A 26,715-nucleotide genomic window follows, 5' to 3' on the forward strand; every position below is an offset into this window, starting at 1 on the left:
CAGCGATGAGTAAACTTATGCAGATAATTAAGGTCGCTCACTCCCTTTCTATTAACTCTTTATGATTTTACTTTTAATCACCATTGTTGTTGTGTTTTCCATTTTAGTTTTAGAGTTTTTAGCAAATTTCAATTTTCAATCTTCCAGATTTTCTTTTTTTTTTTATTTTTTCTAGATAAAAGGGAAATTTCTTGATTGGGAGGCTCAGATACTCCATTTGGAGATGTGTCTGTATTGGGAAAATTTGGACCCTGACGCGTAATATTGTTTTACGCGTCAAATGTCACAAATCCCTAAAACTATTATCTTTTTTCATTATTTTCCGACGTCTTTGAAATTCTTGGATTTTTAAATTTTTTGGTCCACCGGGTAATACGCCTGACGTAAATAGTTATGTCATCCAACTAAACATCCGTACCCCACAATATACGTTGTTCTAGATTGATCATTTATCGGTTTTAAAGGGAAGAAAATGAGGGGCTGGATTTTAACGGTTAAAGTTGAAATTCACGGCGCGTCAAGCAAGAATTCCAATTTCTTTCGTTACACCGCCCCACCCAAACCGGTAAAATACGCATTTTCAAAATTATGCCTAAGCTAACCCTAGTATTTGGCGACAACCCTGTGCGTCAGAAATGTCAGAATTTGAAGGACACAATTAACATATTAGACAAAAATCCAAACAAATTTCGGTACAAATATATAATGGAGGGGCTCAATTGCAGTTGCCTATTTTAATCACATCTATTGTTTTTACAAGAAATGCTTCAATGTGGTTTTACCGTATCATGTGTCCGTAAACAATACCATCAAATGTTCCGTGCATTCCTGTCGTTAAGACATATTTTTTCTTTACCAGTGTCTTGCAAGGGAAATTTATCCTTAATGATTTGACGTTCAACAAGTTGTTACAAAAAATAAGTGCAGCTTTTATGTACATTCTATTGGTTACATTGTATAAAGATTGGGGGGGGGGGCGGGGGTAGATATGTAGACGTATATAACCTTCCTTTCTCGAAGTTCCTTGAGAAGATAATCTGGTCTCTTACTCAAATCTGTTTCCTCTTGGTATGTTCAAAAATGTCGAGACGGGTCCTCTTCCCTCCCAACTGTCCTCCAAATGTGTAACAATCTGTTTTCAAATGTCTTTTTGTCATTGGGCCCCGTATATTAATATATGTCACTAAGTGGTTATTCCTCCAATTAGTACATGGTTGGTATCATTCGAAACCTCTTTTCTCCCATTTCAAGATAACCGTCAAATATCCCATGGCCAGTTCTTCCCCCTGTGAAGTTCTCTTAAGGAAGAAACCAATGCTACGTCGTCGGTATCATCGGATGTAACGTGTCAGAATTCTCTCCACAACTTACCATTCCCAACCCTAAGACCAGATGTGTCCCGGGGCCAGGGTGAGGAACGAGCAAAATTTGAGAATTTTCCGCCATGCAAAAAAAAAAATTAAAAAATAAAAAAAAAAAATTCTCTGACCTTCTTTTCTGCTTTACACCGACAAATTTCCATGGCTCTTCCTACGGGATTTCCACTGTAGAACAATACTTGTATACGTATACACATTTATGTATTTTATGTATGTGTCGGTCCCCACCCCTCCCCTCCCCTCCCTCCCCAAACGGGTAACACACGCACGCACACTCACACGAAGAGTGAAAAATTTGAAAAAAAGTGAAAAGTTGTTTGTTGATGAATGAGGAAGGGAGGAAGGAAGGAAGGAGACAGTAAGTAAGTAAGTAAGTAAGTAAGTAAGTAAGTGAGTAATCAAATATTATATGCAAGAGACTCTGCTCAAGACTTAGAAATCACTGCACAACACCTAGCATGTACGTTATGCTAAAGTGAAAAATTCAATACCTTTGCTGGATGGGTGGAATAATCGATGATTGAGTGATGGATCGATTGATCCTTTTATTCATAGCACAAAAAAAAATTATATAAAAAGGAGACATATCCTCCATTGTTATATAACTCAATTTCAATTTGTCTTTTCACTTCTTAATTTTCTTTTATATAATATCATAAAAGACCAGCAATTTACATTACTAAATCAACTCCAACCAACAACCCCCAGCCCCCTAATACACATACTATATACCAAAAATGTCTGACGATGAACAACACACTTTCGAAACCGCTGATGCTGGTTCCTCTGCTACTTACCCAATGCAATGTTCTGCCTTAAGAAAGAACGGTTTCGTCGTTATTAAGGGTAGACCATGTAAGATTGTTGATATGTCCACTTCTAAGACTGGTAAGCACGGTCACGCTAAAGTTCATTTAGTCGCTATAGATATTTTCACTAGTAAGAAATTGGAAGATTTATCTCCATCTACTCATAACATGGAATGTCCAGTCGTTAAGAGAACTGAATATCAATTATTAGATATCGATGACGGTTACTTATCTTTGATGACCATGGATGGTGAAACTAAAGATGACGTTAAAATGCCTGAAGGTGAATTAGGTGAAACTATGAGAGCTGCTTTCGATGAAGGTAAGGATTTAATGGTCACTATTATTGCTGCCATGGGTGAAGAAGCTGCTATCTCTTTCAAGGAAGCTCCACAAGGTAATTAAAAAAATGGTTAAAGAAAAATAGAAATTTCATTAATTTTAACTTAGCATTTTTTTTACTTGTAACTACCGCCCCTCATTCAACAATATCATTAATTTTAACTTAACTTTACTTTGCATTATATGAACAAGAAGATATCCAAATTGTCCTTGTTCCTTTCCAACCCTCACTTTACCATTTTATTTATTTATTTATTATTAATCTTTTAAGGAAGGAAAGAAAGAAAGAAACGAGAGAAAAAAAACAAAAGGAAAAGGAAGAAACTAAAAACCATAACCAAATTTACATTCCATTAATTAAATATAAAGGTTCTTTTCTTTTTACACTAATTCCTTATGACATTATATTATATTATGTTATATTATATTTTTACATATCATATATATTTTTTCTTCTAATATTATATTATACTAGTTATTATTCAAAATGAGAATAATAACTTCATCATTAAAAAACAAAAAATCTATTCGATTCTTTTTTAACTAAATAAGAAGGAAAAATAACATATACAAATTTGTCGAAAGAAAAATAAAAAATATAAGCTTTGTTCCGTACGTAGAAATACAGTAGTTATTACAGAAGGAATATTTGAATATTTTTTTATAGAATTATTTGCCGTGTGTTTTGTTCTTTTTTATTTTTTTTTTTCCTTTCAAATAGAATTTGATTAATTATTAATATTACACGAAATTGACGTAAAATTTCACTAATTTTCCTTTGGTTCAGGATGAGCATCACCATATACTTTACAATCTTCCTTCGATTGTTTAACAACACATTTTAGAGTTTGTCCAATAATAATAGAAGATTTTTTACTAACTTCAAAATTTTCCATCATATCCTTTTCTTTATACATGTTTAAAATATAATTCAAAATTCCTCTTAGTATAATAACCCTTGTATTAGCATCTGCTTCACTAAACGTTAAAGTCATATAATCTTCAAACCTCTTCGGATGTGAAGTTTGACTAGCAACTTCCCATGAATCAATGGAATTTGGACTTAAAACATTATGTTGTCCACAATGTGTACCCTTTTGATCCCATGATAACACATCCATATCAAAATCAATATCAGGAACTGCTAATTCTTGATGATAAACACCATTACTTTCAACAAGTAAACTTAACATTGGTCTATAAAATCTTTCACCACAACCACAATGTTCAATATGTAACTTGGGGAAACCAACCCATATTTGTTTACCTTTAACATGTGGTAATAATTCTGGTAGGGGAACAAATTGTGTACCACCTCTCATACCACCGAATTTATTATCATCAGAAAGATCTAAAGTCTTGGCTTCAAAAACCATCTCACAAATACCATCATTTAATGAACATTTTAAAATTTCTAATGGTGAAAATGAATAAATGAAATAAATTATACCTCTTGAAAATGCACTTTCTGAAGAAGTTTGATGGAAAAATGGTGCCCAATTCTTCTCTTTTTCTTTAAATTTACGTGATGCATCTGGTAATGTAAATTTAATTAATGGTGTGTTTCTTCTATGTGGCATGAATGAAAATACTCTTCTCTTTTCTTCTTCATCATCTTCCATATTGAAAATGACCAATGGTTCTTCCATATTGTCAGTTTTTCTTAAAATTACATGAGGATCTTCTGGACCTTTCCAATCACCATTCGTGTTATATTTAATATCTAATACAGTTGGATATGTTATAAAATATTGTGATAAGATTTCTTCTTTCCTCTTTTTAGCCTCCATTTCACGTCTCGTATTATCTACAACACATGTTTCATATAATGTTTTATCTTTCTTCAAATGATCACATGAATGCATACCTAATTCTTCATCTAGTTTTTGTATTTCTAATTCAATATCTTTGTGGGGAATTAAATCATTATATGGGATTCTTTTACCAATCAATTCATTCCAATCTTTATCAAAAGCTTGAGCTCTAATCATGGAAACATGAGGATGATCTCTAACACCATTACGAGTATAAACTATTCTTGAAAACATAACATGACATTGTTCCCTTTCTAACCAAACTGAAGATCCACCAAATCTCATCCAATGTTCATTAATAATTTTCTCCTCTGACCAATCCTTTTCATTATCTGAACTTAATTCTTTACCAAGGAATTTATCATTTTTCCTTAAATCACGTCTTAATTCCATTAAATCATCTTCTAAAATTTTATTCCATCTTGAATGTTCAATAATATTCGTATATTGTAAATCTTCACATTTCACTAAAGTATCATAATCCTTATGAAATTCATTTTCTAATTTTTTAGAACCATGACCATGACCATTATTATCATTATCGTCGTTATCTTTCTCAATATTCAGTTTTTTCAAATCTAAATTAGATACATAACCAATTAATTCATCTTCTATATAATCTTGATGTCTCATTTGATGAGTAATTGGAGAATTTTCCCAATTTTTAAATCTTAATTTTTGTGTAACATCAATATTTAATAAATCTTCCTTTCTAGAGACTTCTTTAGAGCCATATATGGTATTATAATATTGATATCCAACTTTTTGAATTGATTTCTTACCCTTTGGATGTGTGACACTTATGATTATGATTAATGTGATGACTAATATGATGAATTTCAATAATGGATTTTTCCTGAAAAAGAATAATAGTTTCCTTAAAGTGGAAAGAGTATATCTTTCTATTGTGAGGTAGAGTTGGTTTAACTTTTTTTTCAAGTTGGATGATGATGAAGATGATGAAGATGATGAAGATGATGACGATGATGATGATGAATTATTTAAGAAAGGACTGGATGTTTTCCTAGATATAGTATCATCATTATCGAGGAAATCAAGTTCATTGTCGAATGTAGGTCTTGACATTGCTTTTTTTTTTTTCTCTCTATGTATCCTATCTAGCTAGCAAGCAAGCTATTATGCAATGTATCCACTGGACCAACTCAAAGATGTATATATCTCTGAACTAATATAGCAATCCTTTGGATACGAAATACAGCAAATCTTAGAAGTACAAAAAAGTATCACTATTTTTCCTATAAGATAATAATAATGGCAGAAAGGACACTTTGTTCTTTATATCTTTATAAATGATGGATAGAGTCGAGGTCGAGGTCGAAGTCGAAGTCGAAGTCGAAGTCATAGTAAAGGATTCGCGAGAATTCTACGGAAGTATAAGATGTTTGACCTGTTCAGGAAGAGCAGAGTAGAACATACTGTAGAGGAGAAGTTTATTTTGCATGGGAGGTTGCGTTCCTATGTACGTACAACTGTAAGTAAATCTGTGCTTTTGAACAGAGTTTGTTCATTAGCTAGTTAGCTAGTTAGTTTGTTAGTTTGTTGATATTCTAACATCCTCCCAGAGGAAACAAAACACGTCGAGAAGTTCTGAAAACAACTCGCATCGATCGGATCCGTCTTATTCTCTGGAAGCAGTCAGAGTCCGTTAGCGAAATACCCCCAAGTGTGGTCCCTTCCTACGGCAGTAAGTAGAGAAAGGTTATCTGTAGCGTTTAATTCATGGCATCACCACTCTCTGTTCTTCCCGTACTAGACGTACTACCCCATGCGAGGGGCAGCACACGCGAAATAATCGCCGCTTTGAGAAATAACCTTTTTCTTAATATAGCACCAGTACGTAGCGGTGCGTGCTAGTGAGTGCTACGGTAAGGGTGAGGGTAAAAGGGGAAAGATAAATGTGTCCCCTTGCTGTACGGGATTTCACTCGATCTTCCCATCTATGTGCCATATTAATTTAATATAATGCTACCGTTTCCGGTACAGTTAGTTGTCTCTTGGGCGGGGTTTTGGTTTTCCTTTTGGCGTGTTGTTTTCTTTTCTTTTTCTTTTTCCTTTTCCTTTTCTTTTTCCTTTTCCTTTTCCTTTTCCTTTTTCTTACGCGTACGGATACGCGTACCCAGCGGAAAGAAGTTGTTTCGCGCTTTGCTTTAGATTTGTTGAAGAAGTACTGAGAGTTCTGCTAATATATCTATTTATATACGCTGTATCTAACGCTTGAACCAAATTACTAAATATAACCATCACCACCGTCAACTGAACACATTGATAGAAGATGAAATGTAGAACCCATCGATCGGGCAAATCTTGCAAGGCCATCATTTAAAAAAGAGATTATGCTGTCTTGTCTTGTCTTGTCTTGCCTTGTCTTGTCTTGTCTTGTCTTGTCTTGTCTTTGTTCTATTTACTATCACACTCAAGAAATGTGTCATATATGCTGAGGACCAGGCGTTATGTATTTCATCTCGCGCTGATTTTTAACTTTTTCTACCTAGATAAGTTTGATCAAACACTTTAACTAATAATAATAATAATAGTAGTAGTACTGGTACTAGTATAAGGCATGATCTCTATAGAATGGCCTTTGCAGAACGTCTGCTGGCAATATATCATATACTATAATAACTGGTTGAATATGTCAACCTCAATGTAGCCTTAAAAGATTACCCGGATAATTATAATTTTATTTTACCCTTTTAGGAAGGTCCAATTTGGTTTCCCGATTTGGATAGTGGAAAAAGGCAAGAAAAAAACTATACGTAGATATAGCATCTCGAATAATAAGAGATCTCAATTAAACAAACATAAGTAGTATCACCAGCAAAGAATAATAACGTATATATTCGAGAGCAATTGAAATTCTTACCAAGAGTTAGACAAAAAACAACCATCATCATAACCAAAAAAAAAATATGGCTACTGATATTGCTGCTTCTGGAAGTACTCAAGGATACCAATTCGATACAACAAACTTATACGCCCCAGATGCAGTCTTTGTCGATAGAGTCCGTCGTTTCCAAGAGTTTTTAGACACCTTTTCAGACTACAAGGAGTCAATTAGAAATATTCAACTTTATAACTCTGCTAAAGATCAAATTGACCCAAATGATGACGTAGATAATTTCCTAGATGAAGATGATGATATCGATAAAGCAAAAAAAGCTTCTTCTTCTTCCAAATCAAACATCTTACCGCAAAGAGTCACAATTTCCCTCGATGATTTGAGAGAATTCGATAGATCATTTTGGACAGGTATCCTAACGGAACCTGCATATTTCATCCCACCAGCAGAAAAAGCTCTAACAGATGCAGCACATTCCATGGAGGAACTATCCACACATAATAACAGCAATGCCACAGCATCTTCGAAAAGCCAATGGCACCTATCTTTTAAGGGCTCCTTCGGTTCTCATGCATTATCTCCAAGAACCTTAAACGCTCAATTCTTGAATAAATTAATCTCAGTGGAAGGTATCGTTACAAGAACTTCATTAGTAAGACCAAAATTAATTAGATCAGTACATTACGCAGAACAAACCGGTAGATTCCATTATAGAGATTACACAGATGCCACCACAACATTAACCACTAGAATCCCTACCCCAGCTGTATATCCAACTGAAGACCCCGATGGGAATAAATTAACTACTGAATATGGTTATTCCACATTCGTAGATCATCAACGTATAACTGTCCAAGAAATGCCAGAAATGGCTCCAGCAGGCCAATTACCAAGATCTATTGATGTCATCTTGGATGATGATTTGGTAGATAAAACGAAACCTGGTGATAGAATTAATATCATTGGTGTTTTCAAATCAATGGGTGCAGGGGGTATGAACTCAAATAATAAATCAGCAGGTTCACTTGGTGGATTTAGAACTTTAATCATTGGGAATACAGTTTATCCATTACATGCAAGATCTACTGGTGTTTCTGCAAGACAAAATTTATCGGATTTCGATATTAGAAATATTAATAAATTATCGAAAAGGAAAGATATTTTTGATCTTTTGGCTCAATCTTTGGCTCCTTCCATTTATGGTCATGATCATATTAAGAGAGCAATCTTATTGATGTTAATGGGGGGTGTTGAAAAAAATTTACCAAACGGATCGCATTTAAGAGGTGATATTAATATTTTAATGGTGGGTGATCCATCTACTGCTAAATCTCAACTTTTAAGATTCGTATTAAATACAGCTTCTTTGGCTATTGCCACAACTGGTAGAGGTTCTTCAGGTGTTGGTTTGACCGCTGCAGTGACAACAGATAAAGAAACTGGTGAAAGAAGATTAGAAGCAGGTGCTATGGTTTTAGCCGATCGTGGTGTGGTTTGTATTGATGAATTTGATAAGATGACAGATGTAGATAGAGTTGCAATCCATGAAGTTATGGAACAACAAACCGTTACCATTGCTAAAGCTGGTATACATACAACTTTAAACGCTCGTTGTAGTGTCATTGCCGCGGCTAATCCTGTTTTCGGCCAATATGATGTCAATAGAGATCCTCATCATAATATTGCATTACCAGATTCTTTATTATCACGTTTCGATTTGTTATTCGTTGTCACTGATGATATTAATGAAATTAGAGATAGATCCATTAGTGAACACGTTTTAAGAACTCATAGATATTTACCACCAGGTTACCTTGAAGGTGAACCAATTAGAGAAAGATTAAATTTATCGTTAGCTGTTGGTGTCGATGATGCTAATGAAGATGAAAATGAAGATGTTGATGGTGAAGGTGATGAAGAAGATCGTATCTTTGAAAAATTTAATCCATTATTACAAGCAGGTGCAAAATTAGCTACGAATAAAGGTAATCATAACGGTACCAAGATTCCAAAATTAGTTACAATCCCATTTGTTAGAAAATATATTCAATATGCTAAAGAGAGAGTGGTCCCACAGTTAACACAGAAGGCTATTGATATTATTGTTAAAAATTATGCAGATTTAAGAAATGATGAAAACATTAAGAAGTCTCCAATTACAGCAAGAACATTAGAAACTTTAATTAGATTGGCTACTGCACACGCCAAAGTCAGATTATCCAAAACTGTTGATAAACGAGATGCCATGATTGCGGCTGGTCTGTTAAGATTTGCACTTTTGGGTGAAGAAGTTGGAGATGAATTTTATGAAAGTGATCAAGAAGAATCATTGTTAAATAGATCTCCAAAGAGATCTCCTAAAAAAAGACAAAGAATAACGCGTCGTAGTACTGAAGATAACGATAACGCAAATGCCACATATTCTCCCTTAAGAGCAACGAGGTTAACGACTGCATCAGCTGCGTCATCTGTAAAGGCAAGCCCCGCCCGTCGTAAACTTCAACTCTCAGATGAAGATGAAGCTGAAGAAGCATATGAAGATGAGGAAGAATCTGATGACAATATGACAAAACTACCTGAAGAGGAAGAGGAAGACTTGAGGAAAAGATTGGAGTTAGGTTTAAGAGTCTCTCCAAGACGTCGCGAACAACTAATACAAGGTGGACCATTGACTGATGCTCCAAAGATGACCAACGTCTCATCATTGAGTACAGACGAAAAAGAAAAGGAAGAAGAACAAGAAGAACAAGAGCAAGAAATAAGTTCTTTCGCCAATGTTAAAATGGGATCAATATCAACTGGTAGAGTGTCGTTGATCTCTGGTATCATTGCTGGAATTATGCAAACTGAAGTCTTTGACGATGAGTGTTATCCTGTTACTGACCTTTATGAAAGAATCAATGAACAACTGCCAGAGGAAGAAAAATTCTCTATACCCGAATATTTGGCTGGTTTGAAAATTATGGCTGATAGGAATAATTTAATGATTGCTGATGAGAAAGTCTGGAGAGTGTAGAGCTCCATTAATTAATTACAATATTCATATTTTGCTACCACCATATCACTTCACTTTTTTAATACTCTATATAATCTATAAAAAGTAAATGTATTATTAATAACTTTAAGGTCTAATTCATTAAAAGCAAGAAAAATGAGTGAATAAATATGTAACTACGGAACAAACTGGTTATTTATTGGCACCTTTTTCAATGACTTCGAACGAATCCCAAAAGACGTGATAAGTTAATTTAAATGAGTAGAAGCATATAGCCCCTTTCACTGTCTTATCAGTATTATTTCATTGGTTCAATTATCTCAAAGTTCTTGTGTTCCTAACTAACCGGTAGGCGATCGAATACTAGAAGGAAATAGTTAATAAGACGAAGTGTAGAACCAGTAAATAGTATTGGAGTTGGTATTTTATTTCAGACATGGCCTTTGGGGGACACCGTGCTCCTCCCCCTCTTGTGGGTCAGAGACAAACATATATATATTATGTAAAGCGTATATAGAAGAAAAAGTCCTCGCCTATATACTGAAAAAACTTAATTGATTAGCATATGTTGCTATACGACACGATTTAATAATCCTATTAAATTCCAATAGAAACTAAATTTATGATAAATGTAATGTAACTATTAGATGTAAGCTTGAGCCTACCGACGTCTATCTGATTTAACTATGTTTATTTTACAGGTTAAAGTCTTAAAAGTTTGAAAGCTTTTCATAATGAAAATTCTTTACAATATCCATAAGAAAAATAAATAAAAAAACACTTTCTTTACAATAATAGAAAATTAACTACTGTTTGTTTACTTCCATTAATAAACTCTGAGCTTGATTACCTCTCTATTATTACCAAGTTAAAACTTAGCTTATGATATGTGGGTGAATATATATGTAAGTCAGATCTTCTCCTTGATGCGGATTGTGAAATATATAAATAGACAAGGTAAAAATAGACGACTATAAAGACTCTTATTTGTCTCTAAACACAGAGTTTTTCACTGTATATAGAAGATGGTTACTGTGAACTAATTTATAAATAGAATAACATGACGAACGACAGAGAATTCTCAAGATCCCAACTCTCTAGTAGAAGAACAGAGAACCGCAATGGCTATAATGCTAGCAGCCGAATAGATAAGATTAATTTAAGAATATGTTTAATTGACTTGAGTTTTGGTCTAGTGCGGTACTTACAGTTTTGTATCACTCATCATCATCTTGTATCTCCACTGTTCCTATTTCATACTGACACTACTCTATTTACATTTTGTTCTTAAAAACGCCACTGTCATCTATTTCCAACAAATTCTTTGCGACGCGACAAGTAAGAAATTTCCTCGGTGTAACTTTTTGAAGTATGATAACGAAAAGTGGCGAAAGTAGATGATGTTTTTAATTTTGGCCTGCGTTTTTATCTGCCAATAATAGCTGAATTGTTAGAAAAGAAAGTAATCCTATTTGTTGTTGTTGAAGAAACTATAGCACACAAGCTACAAGGCAAATATACTACTTTACAAATGACTTCCAAATCATTTGTATCTAGTCCGCTTGTCAGGGACTCCACGTTGCTGGTACCCAGATCAGTCACGTCAAAACCATACTTCTTACCGTTCTTACCATTATATGCTACGTTTTTCCACATTTATTTCAATGAATATGAGCGTTATATCAAAGGTGGTGAATGGACTTTCGTGTTCCTCGGTTCAATCGTTACCATAAACATATTAGTTATGCTAATGCCATCATGGAATGTCAAAATCAACACTAAATTCAACTATTCAGTTGTTAATGACGTCACCACTGCTACTCATATCCTTATAAATACTACTCCAAATAACGGTGCTGATGATATTGTAGAAATTCAAAGAATTACAGAAAGTGGTGTCCTACAAACTTTTTTCCAATTCCAAAAGAAGAGATTTTTATGGTATGAGGATGAACAAGTGTTTGCATCGCCAAAATTTATCGTCGATGAATACCCTAAGATTAAAGATTTTAAAGATTCTACTGGTAATTCGAATAATTTGACTCACATGAAAAGATTATACGGTGAGAATTCTTTCGATATTCCAATTCCATCATTCATGGAATTATTTAAAGAACATGCTGTCGCCCCATTATTCGTTTTCCAAGTATTTTGTGTGGCATTATGGCTTTTGGATGAATTTTGGTATTATTCTTTATTCAACTTGTTTATGATCGTTTCCATGGAAGCCGCTTCGGTCTTCCAGAGATTGAATGCTTTGAAAGAATTCAGAACGATGGGGATTAAACCATACCCAATCAACGTCTTCAGAAACGGGAAATGGAGTACTTTACAAACCAATGAATTGCTACCAATGGATGTCGTATCCGTTACAAGAACAGCAGAGGAGAGTGCTATCCCATGTGATTTAATCTTAATCGATGGTTCATGTATCGTTAACGAAGCGATGCTTTCTGGTGAATCTACCCCATTATTGAAAGAATCTATTAAATTACGTCCAAATGAAGATGATTTACAATTAGAAGGTGTTGATAAAATTTCCGTGTTACATGGTGGTACTAAAGCTTTACAAGTCACAGGCCCAGAATCTTCTTCCGATTCTCATATACCGTTACCATCTGATGGAGGTGCGTTAGCTGTCGTGACTAAGACTGGGTTTGAAACTTCTCAAGGTTCTTTAGTTCGTGTCATGATTTATTCCGCGGAACGTGTCTCTGTCGATAATAAAGAAGCATTAATGTTCATCTTCTTCTTATTAATCTTTGCTGTCATCGCGTCATGGTATGTTTGGATCGAAGGTACCAAAATGGGTAGAATTCAATCCAAATTGATTCTGGATTGTATCTTAATTATTACCTCCGTTGTCCCACCTGAATTACCAATGGAATTAACCATGGCTGTCAACAGTTCCTTGGCCGCTTTATCTAAATTTTACGTCTATTGTACTGAACCATTTAGAATTCCATTAGCAGGTAGAATCGATGTTTGTTGTTTTGACAAAACTGGTACTTTGACTGGTGAAGATTTAGTCTTTGAAGGTCTTGCCGGCTTATCTACTAATACAAAGGATATCCGTCATTTATACAGTGGTTCCGATGCTCCACAGAATACTACTCTAGTCATTGGTGCAGCTCACGCTTTGGTTAAACTTGACGATGGTGAAGTCGTTGGTGATCCAATGGAAAAAGCTACTTTGAAAGCCCTCGGATGGAAAGTTGATTATAATGATGTTATCACCAAATCAGGCACTGAAAAATTAAACATATTGCGTCGTTTCCAATTCTCCTCTTCTTTAAAAAGATCTTCCTCTATTGCTTCTCATAATGGTTCCCTGTTTGCCGCTGTTAAAGGTGCTCCAGAAACTATCCGTGAAAGACTATCTCATGTCCCTGAAAATTATGATGAAATTTACAAATCCTTTACACGTTCTGGTTCTAGAGTCCTAGCATTAGCTACAAAATCATTACCAAAAATGTCTCCTAAGAAAATTGATGATTTAGTTCGTGAAAATATTGAACATGGATTGGAATTTAGCGGATTCTTAGTTTTCCATTGTCCATTGAAAGATGATGCTATTGAGACAATCAAAATGTTAAATGAATCCGCTCATCGTTCTATTATGATAACAGGTGATAACCCTTTGACTGCTGTACATGTGGCCAAAGAAGTTGGTATTGTATTTGGCGAAACATTAATTTTAGATAGAGTGGATGATAATAATGATGCTGATGGTAAATTGATTTTCCATAATGTTGAAGATACTATTAATATTCCATTTGATCCATCAAAGGATTCTATCGATCATAGTGCAATCTTCGACAAATATGATGTTGCTGTTACTGGTTATGCTTTGAATTTATTAGAAAATCATTCCCAATTAAGAGATGTTCTTCGTCATACTTGGGTTTACGCTCGTGTCTCTCCATCTCAAAAGGAATTTATCTTAAACAATTTGAAAGAAATGGGATACCAAACGTTAATGTGTGGTGACGGTACCAATGATGTTGGTGCCTTAAAGCAAGCTCACGTCGGTGTTGCCTTATTGAATGGTACTGAAGAAGGTTTAAAACAATTGGTTGTTAAGAATAGAGAAGAGAATATGAAAAATATGTACATTAAACAATGTGCATTCGTCGCTAGATGGAATCAACCTCAACCACCTGTTCCTCCATTAATTGCTCATTTATTCCCACCTGGTTCAAATAATCCTCACTATCTAGAAGCTATCGAAAAGAAAGGAACTGTCATTACTCCTGAATTAAGAGAAAAAGTCGCCGAAGCTAATAAGAAGGCAATTGAAATTCTTGATCCAAATACTACTACATCTGAAAAGGGTGATAAACCAAGTGGCTCTGATATTGCATCATTGTTATTGAACAAAGCTGAAGATGCTCAAGAAGATGATGTCCCAACTTTGAAACTAGGTGATGCTTCTTGTGCTGCTCCATTCACTTCTAAACTAGCTAATGTTTCTTCTGTGACCAACATTATCCGTCAAGGTCGTTGTGCCCTAGTCAACACTATCCAAATGTATAAAATTTTGGCATTGAATTGTTTAATTAGTGCATACTCGTTATCAATTATCTATATGGCAGGTGTTAAATTTGGTGATGCTCAAGCTACTGTTTCAGGTTTGCTATTGTCTGTTTGTTTCTTAAGTATATCTCGTGGTAAACCACTTCAAAAATTATCAAAACAAAGACCACAAAAGGGTATCTTCAATATTTACATTACAGGTTCCATTTTATCTCAATTTGCTGTTCATATTGCAACATTGGTTTATATTACACTTGAAATCTACAAATTAGAACCAAGAGAACCACAAGTTGATTTAGAAAAAGAATTTGCACCATCATTATTAAATACTGGTATCTTTATTATCCAATTAGTTCAACAAGTGTCCACATTTGCTGTTAATTATCAAGGTGAGCCATTTAGAGAAAACATTAGAAACAATAAAGGTATGTATTACGGGTTATTAGGTGTTACTGGGTTAGCATTAGCTAGTGCTACGGAATTTATGCCAGAAATGAATGAAGCTATGAAATTTGTTCCAATGAGTGACATCTTCAAGTTTAAATTAACATTGACTTTATTGCTTGATTTCTTTGGTAGTTGGGGGGCAGAACACTTTTTCAAATATTTCTTTATGGACGATAAACCATCTGACATTACTATTAGGAAAGTCAAGATTTCCGAATCTAAAATTTAAGAGAGAAATAATGAAAGTCATTACAAAACAATTTTGCAATTACACTTTGATAAACAATTGCAAGTAACTATGTACAATTATATAACCTATCAAGATAAAATATACACACAAACACACTATATATATATATATAATGTGGATATTATTAAGCGAAGGATTGCCAATACTCAAAAGGCAAACGATGAATTTTTTTCAACTGAAGTAAACGAACATAAAATAAATTCGACCTATTCCTATAGTATTATACAATTATATCTATCAATTTTACAGCATAAAATGCATATAGTCTATCTTTTATATTACAGTCTTGAATATAAGAAATCTTCATTAGGATTAATGTCGGTACCATACAAATCTCTTGCTTCTATTATTCTTAATTCCATTTCTTTCATATCGAGAGCTGATCCAATTTTTGATTTAACATTTTTAGGTGCCAGTTTTTTCGTTAAGTGTAAGACTCTTTGAAGAACGTTCAAGACATCATTTATCTGTTTTTCAAAGACTAATTCATCACTTACGGCTGATATTTCTTCATCTTCCTTATTTAATAATGAATAAATTCTATCTAACAAAATTGCTGCAAATAAATCGCCAACACCAGTGAAATAAGAATCAATTAACGGTACACGGTATACTAATGGATGAGCATGTCCCCTCATCGATGCTACACAATAAACATAATCTTCATCATGGAATATCCTAGGATCACATGAAGTCACTATTATGACTGGAATTCTTTTATGCAAATGATTCAATGCAAGTTTCAATTCGTTTTGATCAATAATCTTTTTCCCATAAAGAATTTCTAATTCAAATTGGTTTGGCGTTATTATATCAACATCACTCGAGTCAGATAATATTAAGTTTCTATATTCTGGTATCACATCTTCATTAACGTATAATTCATCTTCATCACCCATAACCGGATCCATTAACCAAATTGAATTTGGATTCTGTTTTTTAAACTTCTTATAATTGATCCCCATACATTTAACGGAATCTTTATTTGGTAAATATCCACTTAGTAATGCGTTATATTCATTGGGGAAGTTTTTAAATATACCAGATAATAGTTGATCTAAATGATTATGTTCTGTAATGTTACCGAATACTTTATCCATACCGTAACCAGTATGATTTGAGAATTGAACGCTGTTACAACAATCTACATCCCAACCTAGACATTGTAATGGGAAAGTAGCTGCTTTGTTGCCAACGTAACCATGGACGACATGAGATTGAGTAGCTAATAAACGTGGCATCGTGAGTATATATATGTATCTGTGGGTTGTTTTGATTAATTGGCACCACAATATAGGCAACAAACAAAACGATTGTCTAACGAAGTACGGTCATTTGCTTGAAAGAAAAAAAAATAACTTCTTCAAAAAACAGCATTGTAACCTTTTTATGATGCATAAGTGACTGGCTTTCTCTTTAGTAGACTTGCTCGAGATGACTCTTATTTACATATTAATTGAAGGTTTTCCAGTAATTTTTCACTTTTACCTCCTTACACCACAGCAAAAAACACCTTTGATGAGAAAGTTGTTATAAAGTGACATAAAAGGTATATATTGTATACATATTACGTCTATATATTAATATGGACAGTCGTCTCAATTTAGCTGAAATGTTTTTATGGAACGTTTTCTACTCGTCAGTTGCAATATGGAGAAAAAAAAATAGCATTCCATGTCCATCAACCATGTTTATTGCCTTCTTGCGATATGAATGATAGTAAGTAATAGAAATTTGTGACAATACATAAACCGATTGGTTCATTTCCCATATCTCTTGCTCGAAAACATCACAAAAAACTATGTAAATATACCAAACTTTCTTAGACCTATTCATTAAGGGCACTTAGGACGCTATATAAAATAGGTATCTTGTTTTTATTGCTAACAAAAATTATGTAAAATTTAATTAAAATAAATTCGTTTAAACAATAATAGCAATTTAACCCATAAATTCTTTCGACTTTATATAATTTTCCAAAACTGTGATTCACTATTTGTGTTCACTTCGAGGTTAATCTAGACGTCAACGTTTCACTGACAGATAGTAGCACGAACACGGTTATTACATCTAGCGCTGTGTGTGGGATTCCTGATAAGAAAGACTTCCAATTCAATGGACAACCGGAAGCTAACAGGAACATTAAGTTGTTTTTAGGTAAACTCAAAAATCACTTCCTATTGAAAGGAGTGAAGGAAGACAGAAGAAAAATTGCTTTTTTGGTGGAATGCTTAACGGATCAAGCACTCATCTGGTTTGATCAAGCGGATAAAGATCAAAATCTTTATGCTTTACCTTATGAAGAATTTGTCCAAATCTTCACTGATCATTTCACTAAAGAAGTTGATGCATTTGAGACTTTCTCTGAATTATGGAACTTAGGTCATTGTGCTAATGCTACTAAACATGCTCAGAATTTTAAGTCATTAATTTCTGCTTTGAATTAGACTGAGTATCCAAGAGGGGATCCGCTGTTATTTTCGAACATCCAAATGAATAGAGAAAGTTAATTATAACAATAATATTACAAGCTATAATAACGGAGGGGTAGTAATAATAATAATAATGGTTATATGTGCTTGATCAGTTAAGCATTCCACCAAAAATGCAATTTTTCTTCTGTCTTTCTTCACTCCTTTCAATAGGAATTGATTCTTGAGCTTACCTAAAAACAACCTAACGTTCCTACTAGCTTTCCGGTTGACCATTGAATTGAAGTCTTTATTGTTAGGAATATTACCAGGCGTCTCAGACACAGCGCTTCCAGGTTATCGAGAGTTAAACAAAGTCACGGTTAAAGACCCAGTTGCACTTCCTCACGTTGATGAATTGCTAGGTAAGGTAGGAAGTGCAAGTGTTTTCACTACATTGGTTTTGCACTCCGGTTATCATCAAATCCCGATGAACCCTGCCGATATGGATAAGACTGCTTTTGTTACGCCTACAGGTAAATATGAATATACAGTGATGCCGTTTGGTTTGGTAAATACCCCTAGTACTCCTGCTTGATATACGGCAGACTTGTTAAAACACGATTTAATGTCTGAATCGTTGCTAGTCCCATTCGAACTCGTTGAACGAAACGCAAAGAAGATACCCACCGAGAGAGTTAGAATTGATGGCTATATTTGAAGGTTTAGAACATTTCAAATATATGCTACATGGTAAGCATTTTGTGCTTAGAGCAGACCATATTAGTTTATTGTCAATCCAGAATCAGAAAGAACCAGCGAGAAGAGTTCAACGTTGATTAGATACTTTATCAGAATTCGATTTTTCACTTGCGTACCTGCCCGGCCTGAACAGTTGGTAGCTGATGCTATTTCCAGAGCAAAATTAGAAAACGAAGAAATTTCCAATGAACCTGTTAATGATAACAAGGAGATCTTAACAGTTGCCACAGCAGATGCATTACATACCCTAGACTCAGAGTGCTGGACCGCTGACTGGAGAACAGATCCATGGGGTGCAGCTGTGTTGAAGTCATTAGATGGCAAGTTTGATCATGAGATACCTATAGGACAACAATAACAATGAATATGATGGAACACTTGCTCGACAATATATCCAAAAATTAGGTATCTTGAGTTTCACCGTCGATTATTAATATACCTTAATCGTAAATATTGTTCGAGCAGAGGTGAGCAGAGGGTCCGCAAATGGACATGCATGAAATAAATACCCACCCCAATACTGTGACCACTGTATCTACACCTTGTCTATCAACAATGACTATGAAGCTTAAGTGTCTTTTCAAGTATAAGTATAAGTGTATCTTATGTACACGTATCCTTAAAATTGTGAACCAGCTCGTTTACGTAATTACAAAGAGGAATTTGTTGGTATATCCCTGACAAATTAATCATACAGTAAAAATTTTGTAGTGAAGTGAACTTTACTACCCGTAGACGAGGTCACGGATATGAGATATCCGTGGTTGAGGTCGCGGATGGTATATCGTCAGATCAAAGAGGATTCATAGCCTGTGTTTAGTTAGACTAACAAGGAGTTGAATCGAGATCTTCAGTACGGGATTATCCTATTAGATAGCTGTCGGAATTATATGTATCTGGCACATAGTGTACAGACACGTGGTTTCGTACAACACGATATATGTTTCCTATAGAAGAAATTTTTTATTCCATATGTAAAGTGTATAATATATATTACTTTCCTGTCCTAGGACGGGGAGGAGCAATTCTACAACGAATCTACCTATAAGGTCAGATCCTGCTATTGGAATATATGGTACATATATGTCGATTGCTAAAAGGACATTGATTTACAGACACACAATATTGTCGTAATGTACGGTAGATATGCCGAGGCGACAAGAGAAAGGAAAATTTTCACGATGAGATATCATCGAGAAAATAAAATATATAAGAGATATATAGATATATATATACGTTATGTATAGTACTCTTTGGCAAATGCTAAAAGAGGACGACTGGTTATACATTGAAAAAGTGTTAGTAACATTGCAACACATATTTCTCCCAATTTAACTGATCCAAAGGATAGTTATGGCTTATTTCCAACATGGCGACCCCAGTGAGGAATCTCAAAAGAGTGAGAATCTTCGCTTAATTAAATCAAAAAATGAAGACATTAAGTCATTGAAACAACTAATCGAAGTTCTAGATGAATCCAAAAAGGAATCTAGAACACAACTAACAAAGATTTTATCAAACGTTAAAGATACAGAACGTTTTAACAAAATCAAACAAGTTCAATCTGAATTACAACAGATTGAATCGATGGCAGAATATCATGCTACATCATTAATTAAATTACAAAAAGAATTATCAAGACTAACATTGTCTGATAACAATAACACAACTGAAAAAAAAACTAATATCAAGGAAAACAAAATTAATACAAATGTTTTAAAAATTACTCCAAAAAACAACATATTGGAATATAACTCTCCAGAACCAACTCTTTTGCTGTCAAACAATGATTCAAGAGGTAAGTTCTATGAGGTTAGGACAAGTAATGGAAAAGAAGTACGCTTCTATTATGAAGATCCCTCTGCGCAACTAAGCGAAAAATTGGAAGAATTAAGTACTTTCCCGAAATGGTGTGATAATCTATCAAGTCTATGTAATATTTGGCACTTAGATAATATCACAAAAGGTGAAGATATCACAGAAGGTGAAGAGGTGATATTAAGGAAAGTCATTCAAAACTCATTAGGAAAAAAACTTTACAGTTTTGGTAAACTAGGATCAACGGCAACCGAAATATTTCTAGAACTAGAAAATGTAACAAAGAAAAAATTCCCAAGAGTAACTAAAGACAAGATGTGGAAAAAGATATTAATTGACAAATATTGTTCTAACACAAATGAAATTAGACATGTGTTAGACAATATCATTTTACTGGAAATTTATACAGAAGATCCAGAAAATGCCAAACCACTGGACAATAAGTTTATCAATATGAAAATTTATAAATGTCTAAGTAACGACCTTAGAACTTCATTGATGAACTCTGCGATGGGACTAGAAGAGCTATTGAACAAATCACCAAGAGAGATGATCACTGTAATCATAGCAAACATTAACCTAATCAAAGAGCTCGCGGAGGTCTATGAGGAAGATGAAAGACCATGTCAGACGTGTAATTCTTTACTTCATGGTTATTGGAACTGTCCATTAAAGAAAGTAACTGATCTTAGGCAAGATACAGGAAATTGAATCTGGTAAGATCATTAGAAGAGTTACTAATAAAAAAACAAAAAATATAGAAAAATCTCCAAAAATCAAAGAAAAAAATTATAAAACAGAAAAAATAAAAAATAATAATACTACAAACAAGCCCCTAGACATCGCTATAGATACATGTTCAGGAATAAATCTAACACCAGAATTACAATGGATCGAAGACTATGAAAGTTTAGACACAAGACCAACATTCTTTGGAGTTGGAGAAGGCAATGCCATTAAAATTACTGGAAAAGGTAAATTAAAAATTAAGACCAATACAAACAAGACAGATTATCTTCCAGTCTTTTATGCTCCAAAAGAAGATGCTACAATACTAAGTGCTATCTGTCTAAGAGACAAAGTAGGATTCACTATTGACAGTAATTACAGATATTTAAAGAACAAGAACTTTTTGGTACCTATGAAAATAGTTAATAAAACATTGTGGGTACATCACGAAGATATTTTAACAGTACCTACAACTCAGAAGGTTAGAAGAATAACTCCAATGAACCCTACTGCTATAAACAAGACTATTGAGTACAAAGAAGCTCATCAAAGACTGTCACATGCATCTTCACAAGCTATTATTGAATCGATAAAAAAGGGAATATTCGCAGATGTAAAAGATATCACAAATTCAGAAAATACGGAATGTGAAATATGTCTGTTAGGCAAATCCACAAGACATAACCATTATAAGGGTGCAATGAATTATCACTATAAAGATAAGGAACCTGGATACTCATGGAGTCTTGATATTTTTGGACCAGTAGCTACAAATGTACCCAACAATCCAAAATATATGCTGGTAATGATTGACAGTGTTTCACGCTATTTAATTACAAGTTTCCATACCACGAAGGATAAAATTACCATAGGAAATCAAATTGAGAAGAACATTAATAGAATAGAAAAACAATTTGAAAGAACAGTGAAAGAATTAAGAATGGATCGGGGAACAGAATTCCATAATGAATATTTACAAGGAATTTTGAATGGACTTGGAATAGTTCCAATTTACACTTCAACTCAGGATCATGCTGGTAATGCCCGTGCAGAAAGAGTCATCAGAACAATTTCAGGTGATATTAGAACTCTACTTACGCAGACGACTATGTCACAAAGATTTTGGCACTACGCTGCCAGGGCTGCTACAGAGGTTCGTAATTGTATTTACAATAAGCAAATTAAAACGTCACCGGTAAAACTGGTGAGTAAACCCAATATTGAGATCTATTTACGATCATTTATCCCATTCGGAGCCCCCGCTGTGATTTGGCAACCGACCAAAAACAAACAGAAACCCACGGGATATATTGCAAGAGCTTTGTGTAAGAATATTGAAGGTGATGGTTACGTATTTTTTGTCCCCCAAGGAAAAAGTCACAAGATAATTCCAACAAATAATTATACTATATTGAATCCAAATAACATAGAAACTAAGACAAAAGACTATGATCAATTCTACAAAGACATTCTTCATCAGAACAATGGTAAATTTGAAATGACAGACTATGATGCTCAAGAGATAGAACATTTATTTCACAACGAAGAAAATCTTACTGATAATGAAATAGACTACTTTTCTGACATTGAAGAACATAATGATACTGACATGGAATTAGAGAACTTAGCTGAAGAACTAGTAAGTGAAAATGAATTGGTAATAAGTGATGAGTCAATAACTGATGATGATATAGAACAAGTAAGTGACACAGACGTAGAAGAAGAGACAGAGTTATTCAATGAACAAGAACAAAATAAGAATAACGAAGGTACAACTAATACAGTGAATCAGTTAACAGATGACATAGAAACTGTCACATCTATGGAAGATCAAGATAATTCCATGGCAGATAAAATTTTTGAGAATGAAGAACAAATAAAAGACCATAACACTGTCGATGATGAAGGCAATGATAAAATTGATCCAACTATCGAAGAGTACAATGAAACATCTTTTTCACCCAACACCATAGATGATGAACCACAAACACAAGTTACTAAAGATGTAGTAAAACAGCATACTGAAAATGAAAATATATATGAAAAAGATGTTGGAGACACTTCTACTGATCATCACAAAGAAATCAAGGAACCGAATAAGAATAGTGAACAAACACAAAATAATACAAAAATTAATGAGTCAAAATCCACAAAAATAAATAAGAGAATATGGTGGAAAGATAATAAAACTACAAAACCAAGAAATATTCCAAAATTTCTAACTAAAAAATTAAAGTCACTAGAAAAACCGGTAGTGCGCAATAAAAAAAATAATACAAAAATTAATGAGTCAAAATCCACAAAAATAAATAAGAGAATATGGTGGAAAGATAATAAAACTACAAAACCAAGAAATATTCCAAAATTTCTAACTAAAAAATTAAAGTCACTAGAAAAACCGGTAGTGCGCAATAAAAAAAATAATAGAAGAACTATTGAAGAGCTAGATGACACAGAAAATGATAGTGAAAGTGACAATAGTGAAGGTAGTGATATGATAATTCCTTCATCGCTAAAAGAAAGCACTACAAATGCACTAAAAAATATAAAAAATGACGGTAGACCTGTATCAATCAGAACAAGAAAAAATAAAAAGATGCGGTTGAGACGTATAAAACTAAAAAATAAAAACAATAATAAAATAAAATTTAACAAGGTTAGATCCATCTATTTACGTGATGCCATAACAAATAACAAAAATGTAGAAGAGAAGATCAAATTCAAGCAGGCATTACAGAAGGAAATAAACAGTTTTATCCAAACAAAAACTATTGACCCAACAATAAAACTGAACAAAAGAGAGGTACCAGGAGATCAAGTAATTCCAATACAACCTATATTTGATATCAAACGTGACGGAACTTATAAAGCTCGTATTGTGGCTAGAGGTGACTTACAGTCTGATGAATCATATGGAGACATCGATACATCACTGTTAAATATGGAAAGCTTAAAGTTGTTTCTAATTCTCGCATTAGAAAAAGAACTGACAATTAGAACAATGGATATTAACCACGCCTTCTTATATGCTGATATTGAAGAAAAATTATACATACAGCATCCACAGGATAGATCAAAAATTACTCCTCTTTATAAATCAATTTATGGCCTAAAACAAAGTCCAAAGAATTGGAATGACACACTACGTACTTTCATGAATAAGAATGGACTCTATGATACTGAATACTCCCCAGGGTTTTATACAAATGAGGACAGAAGTGTGATGATAGCTGCATATGTAGATGATACAGTAATTGCAGCAAAGTCTGAGGAAGATATAGATAAAATAATAATAATGTTTCAAAAGGAGTTTACTCTAAAAATTGTTGGTACCATGAAAAATAACCGTCTATCAACAGATATATTAGGTCTAGACCTTGAATATGATTTAAATACCGGGCAAGCAACATTGTCGTTAAATGGCTACATCCAACGAATGATGAAAGAATTTCCAGAAATACAAACTAAAAGGAAATTCAAGACTCCATTTCCATCTGAATATAAATATAATCCAATATATGAGAAGAGTGACTTCAACGAAAATGAGATGAAAGATAAAGTAAAGAAGTTACAACAGATAGTAGGAAAAATTACATATATTAGGAGCAGAGGTAGACTTGATATTGAGTTTGCAGCAGCAAAGGTTGCCAGACTCACAAAACTTCCACATAGTAAAGTTTTTGAATGGGTAGAAAGAATTATCAAATACCTGGATCAAACGAGGGACTTAAAACTAACTTTAAAAAAGGATATACAAAAGTGTCCAAAATTGACAATGATCTCGGATGCTTCCGTAGCAACAGAATATGATTATAAATCCAGGATAGGGGTGCATATTTGGTATGGGAATAACTTAATACTTTCACAAAGTAAACAAACAACAAAAACGTGTAATTCATCACCTGAAGCTGAACTCTATGGTATTAACTATGGTACACTCATGGCATTGATGTTAAAAGAAAAAATTGAAAAAATTACAAGGAGGAAAATACTAGTAGATGTAATAAGTGATTGTCAACCAGCACTTGACTGGATAAAACAACCGTATATGAAAACCAGAAAAAAACCAATATTGATACCACTCACAAGACTCAGAGAAGAATTTGAAAAGAATAATATTAATCTCTTTAAAATTAGTGGAGTAGAAAATGTAGCTGATGAACACACAAAGGTTGTGACAGCCGAAAAATTTAAGACTCTTATAAACATAATGAATGGTACAGTGAACCCACAGACATTACTTCCATATATTGAAAAAATAGAAATAAACTATATTGGGAGACCAGATCCTGAATAATGGAAGTCAATAAAAATAAATGTCTTTTACGGGGTGTATTGGAATATATGGTACATATATGTCGATTTGCTAAAAGGACATTGATTTACAGACACACAATATTGTCGTAATGTACGGTAGATATGCCGAGGCGACAAGAGAAAGGAAAATTTTCACGATGAGATATCATCGAGAAAATAAAATATATAAGAGATATATAGATATATATATACGTTATGTATAGTACTCTTTGGCAAATGCTAAAAGAGGAGGACTGGTTATACCTTGAAAAAGTGTTAGTAACATTGCAACACATATTTCTCCCAATTTAACTGATCCAAAGGATAGTTATGGCTTATTTCCAACAGTTATATCTCGTAAAAAGCAATATCTACTCGAATAAAACGCTGCTTCCGAGCGTAAACACATTCCAACTTTTCAAACAAAAACAACAATCAAGATATTCACAACAATTTGTCTGACGACGTAGTCCTGTCTGAAGATGTTCCTCACGCCTTTAATACAAATCATCGGATTAAAAGCGCCGTGGCGCAGTGGAAGCGCGCAGGGCTCATAACCCTGATGTCCTCGGATCGAAACCGAGCGGCGCTAAGTATTTTTTTTCTTCCAACTTATTTTTGGTAAATTTTTTTAATATCATTTATACTGTGATACAATGCCTTTTAATTAAAAGTAATATATTCATTGATTGAATATTAAAAATAACAAATAAAAAAGAAGGCAAAGTTTTAGATAAAGCCTCTAAAATTTCTTTGAGTTGTTTACTTTTTTGCAATAATTTCCATAGTCCTCAACGGCTTTCTAGGTCTCAGCATAAAACTAGTTACTGTAGGAACCTCATTCCTTTTCCTTGTGAACACATCAAGCCTCTGTTTGTTTTAATTCAGAACCCAATAAGTTACTGAGTTTTACAATCTTTCTTGTGCCGTTCTAAAAAACATATCACACTTATAGTTCACGATGAAGGGTATTTATATATTGATAGTGTCTCTGAGATACCATGAGGTAGACATCTACGTCCTTCTTCAGTAATAATAAGTACTAAGAAAAGAAAGTTGCCTCTATGGTAGACTATATATGTATTGAGTTTATCCTGCCTTTTTTTGGAATATGCCGGTTAAAGCGTCTACCCTTAATTTTCCGCCTTAAAAGGGAATTGCAAGAACTTCCAAATTGTAAATTGACTAAATTAGAGCAAAATTATCGGTACACTTAGTACAATTAGTTAGTCAACAACCTATTTATTTATTTATTTATTTATTTATT

General features: G+C 33.7%; 6 protein-coding genes and 1 non-coding gene across 7 annotated transcripts; 5 read left to right on the plus strand and 2 right to left on the minus strand.

Moving 5' to 3' along the window:
• Nucleotides 1-2,116: 2,116 nt before the first annotated feature.
• HYP2 (translation elongation factor eIF-5A) lies at nucleotides 2,117-2,593 on the plus strand (the record flags this gene model as incomplete). The annotated part of the gene is made up of 1 exon (XM_003671006.2): nucleotides 2,117-2,593. The coding sequence occupies one exon, from the start codon at nucleotides 2,117-2,119 to the stop codon at nucleotides 2,591-2,593; it is 477 nt and encodes a 158-aa protein (XP_003671054.2).
• A 704-nt stretch (nucleotides 2,594-3,297) lies between these two features.
• Nucleotides 3,298-5,430, minus strand: NDAI0G00360 (uncharacterized protein; the record flags this gene model as incomplete). Its single annotated transcript, XM_003671007.2, has 1 exon — nucleotides 3,298-5,430. The coding sequence occupies one exon, from the start codon at nucleotides 5,428-5,430 to the stop codon at nucleotides 3,298-3,300; it is 2,133 nt and encodes a 710-aa protein (XP_003671055.2).
• Nucleotides 5,431-7,274: 1,844 nt separating this feature from the next.
• On the plus strand, nucleotides 7,275-10,220 carry MCM3 (MCM DNA helicase complex subunit MCM3; the record flags this gene model as incomplete). The annotated part of the gene is made up of 1 exon (XM_003671008.2): nucleotides 7,275-10,220. One exon carries the CDS (start codon nucleotides 7,275-7,277, stop codon nucleotides 10,218-10,220), a length of 2,946 nt encoding a protein of 981 aa, XP_003671056.2.
• Nucleotides 10,221-11,730: 1,510 nt separating this feature from the next.
• SPF1 (ion-transporting P-type ATPase SPF1) lies at nucleotides 11,731-15,411 on the plus strand (the record flags this gene model as incomplete). Its single annotated transcript, XM_003671009.2, has 1 exon — nucleotides 11,731-15,411. The coding sequence occupies one exon, from the start codon at nucleotides 11,731-11,733 to the stop codon at nucleotides 15,409-15,411; it is 3,681 nt and encodes a 1,226-aa protein (XP_003671057.2).
• Nucleotides 15,412-15,710: 299 nt separating this feature from the next.
• BUD16 (putative pyridoxal kinase BUD16) lies at nucleotides 15,711-16,673 on the minus strand (the record flags this gene model as incomplete). The annotated part of the gene is made up of 1 exon (XM_003671010.2): nucleotides 15,711-16,673. The coding sequence occupies one exon, from the start codon at nucleotides 16,671-16,673 to the stop codon at nucleotides 15,711-15,713; it is 963 nt and encodes a 320-aa protein (XP_003671058.2).
• Nucleotides 16,674-19,958: 3,285 nt separating this feature from the next.
• NDAI0G00400 (uncharacterized protein) lies at nucleotides 19,959-25,449 on the plus strand (the record flags this gene model as incomplete). The annotated part of the gene is given in 2 exon segments (XM_003671011.2): nucleotides 19,959-21,113; nucleotides 21,115-25,449. Coding segments are annotated over 2 exon segments (5,490 nt in total).
• Nucleotides 25,450-25,968: 519 nt separating this feature from the next.
• On the plus strand, nucleotides 25,969-26,040 carry NDAI0Ltrna4M. The gene has a single exon. It is a non-coding gene; the product is annotated as a tRNA-Met (tRNA).
• Nucleotides 26,041-26,715: the final 675 nt, after the last annotated feature.

The sequence above is a fragment of the Naumovozyma dairenensis genome, chromosome 7, assembly GCF_000227115.2.
Source record: "Naumovozyma dairenensis CBS 421 chromosome 7, complete genome".
NCBI lineage: Eukaryota > Fungi > Ascomycota > Saccharomycetes > Saccharomycetales > Saccharomycetaceae > Naumovozyma > Naumovozyma dairenensis.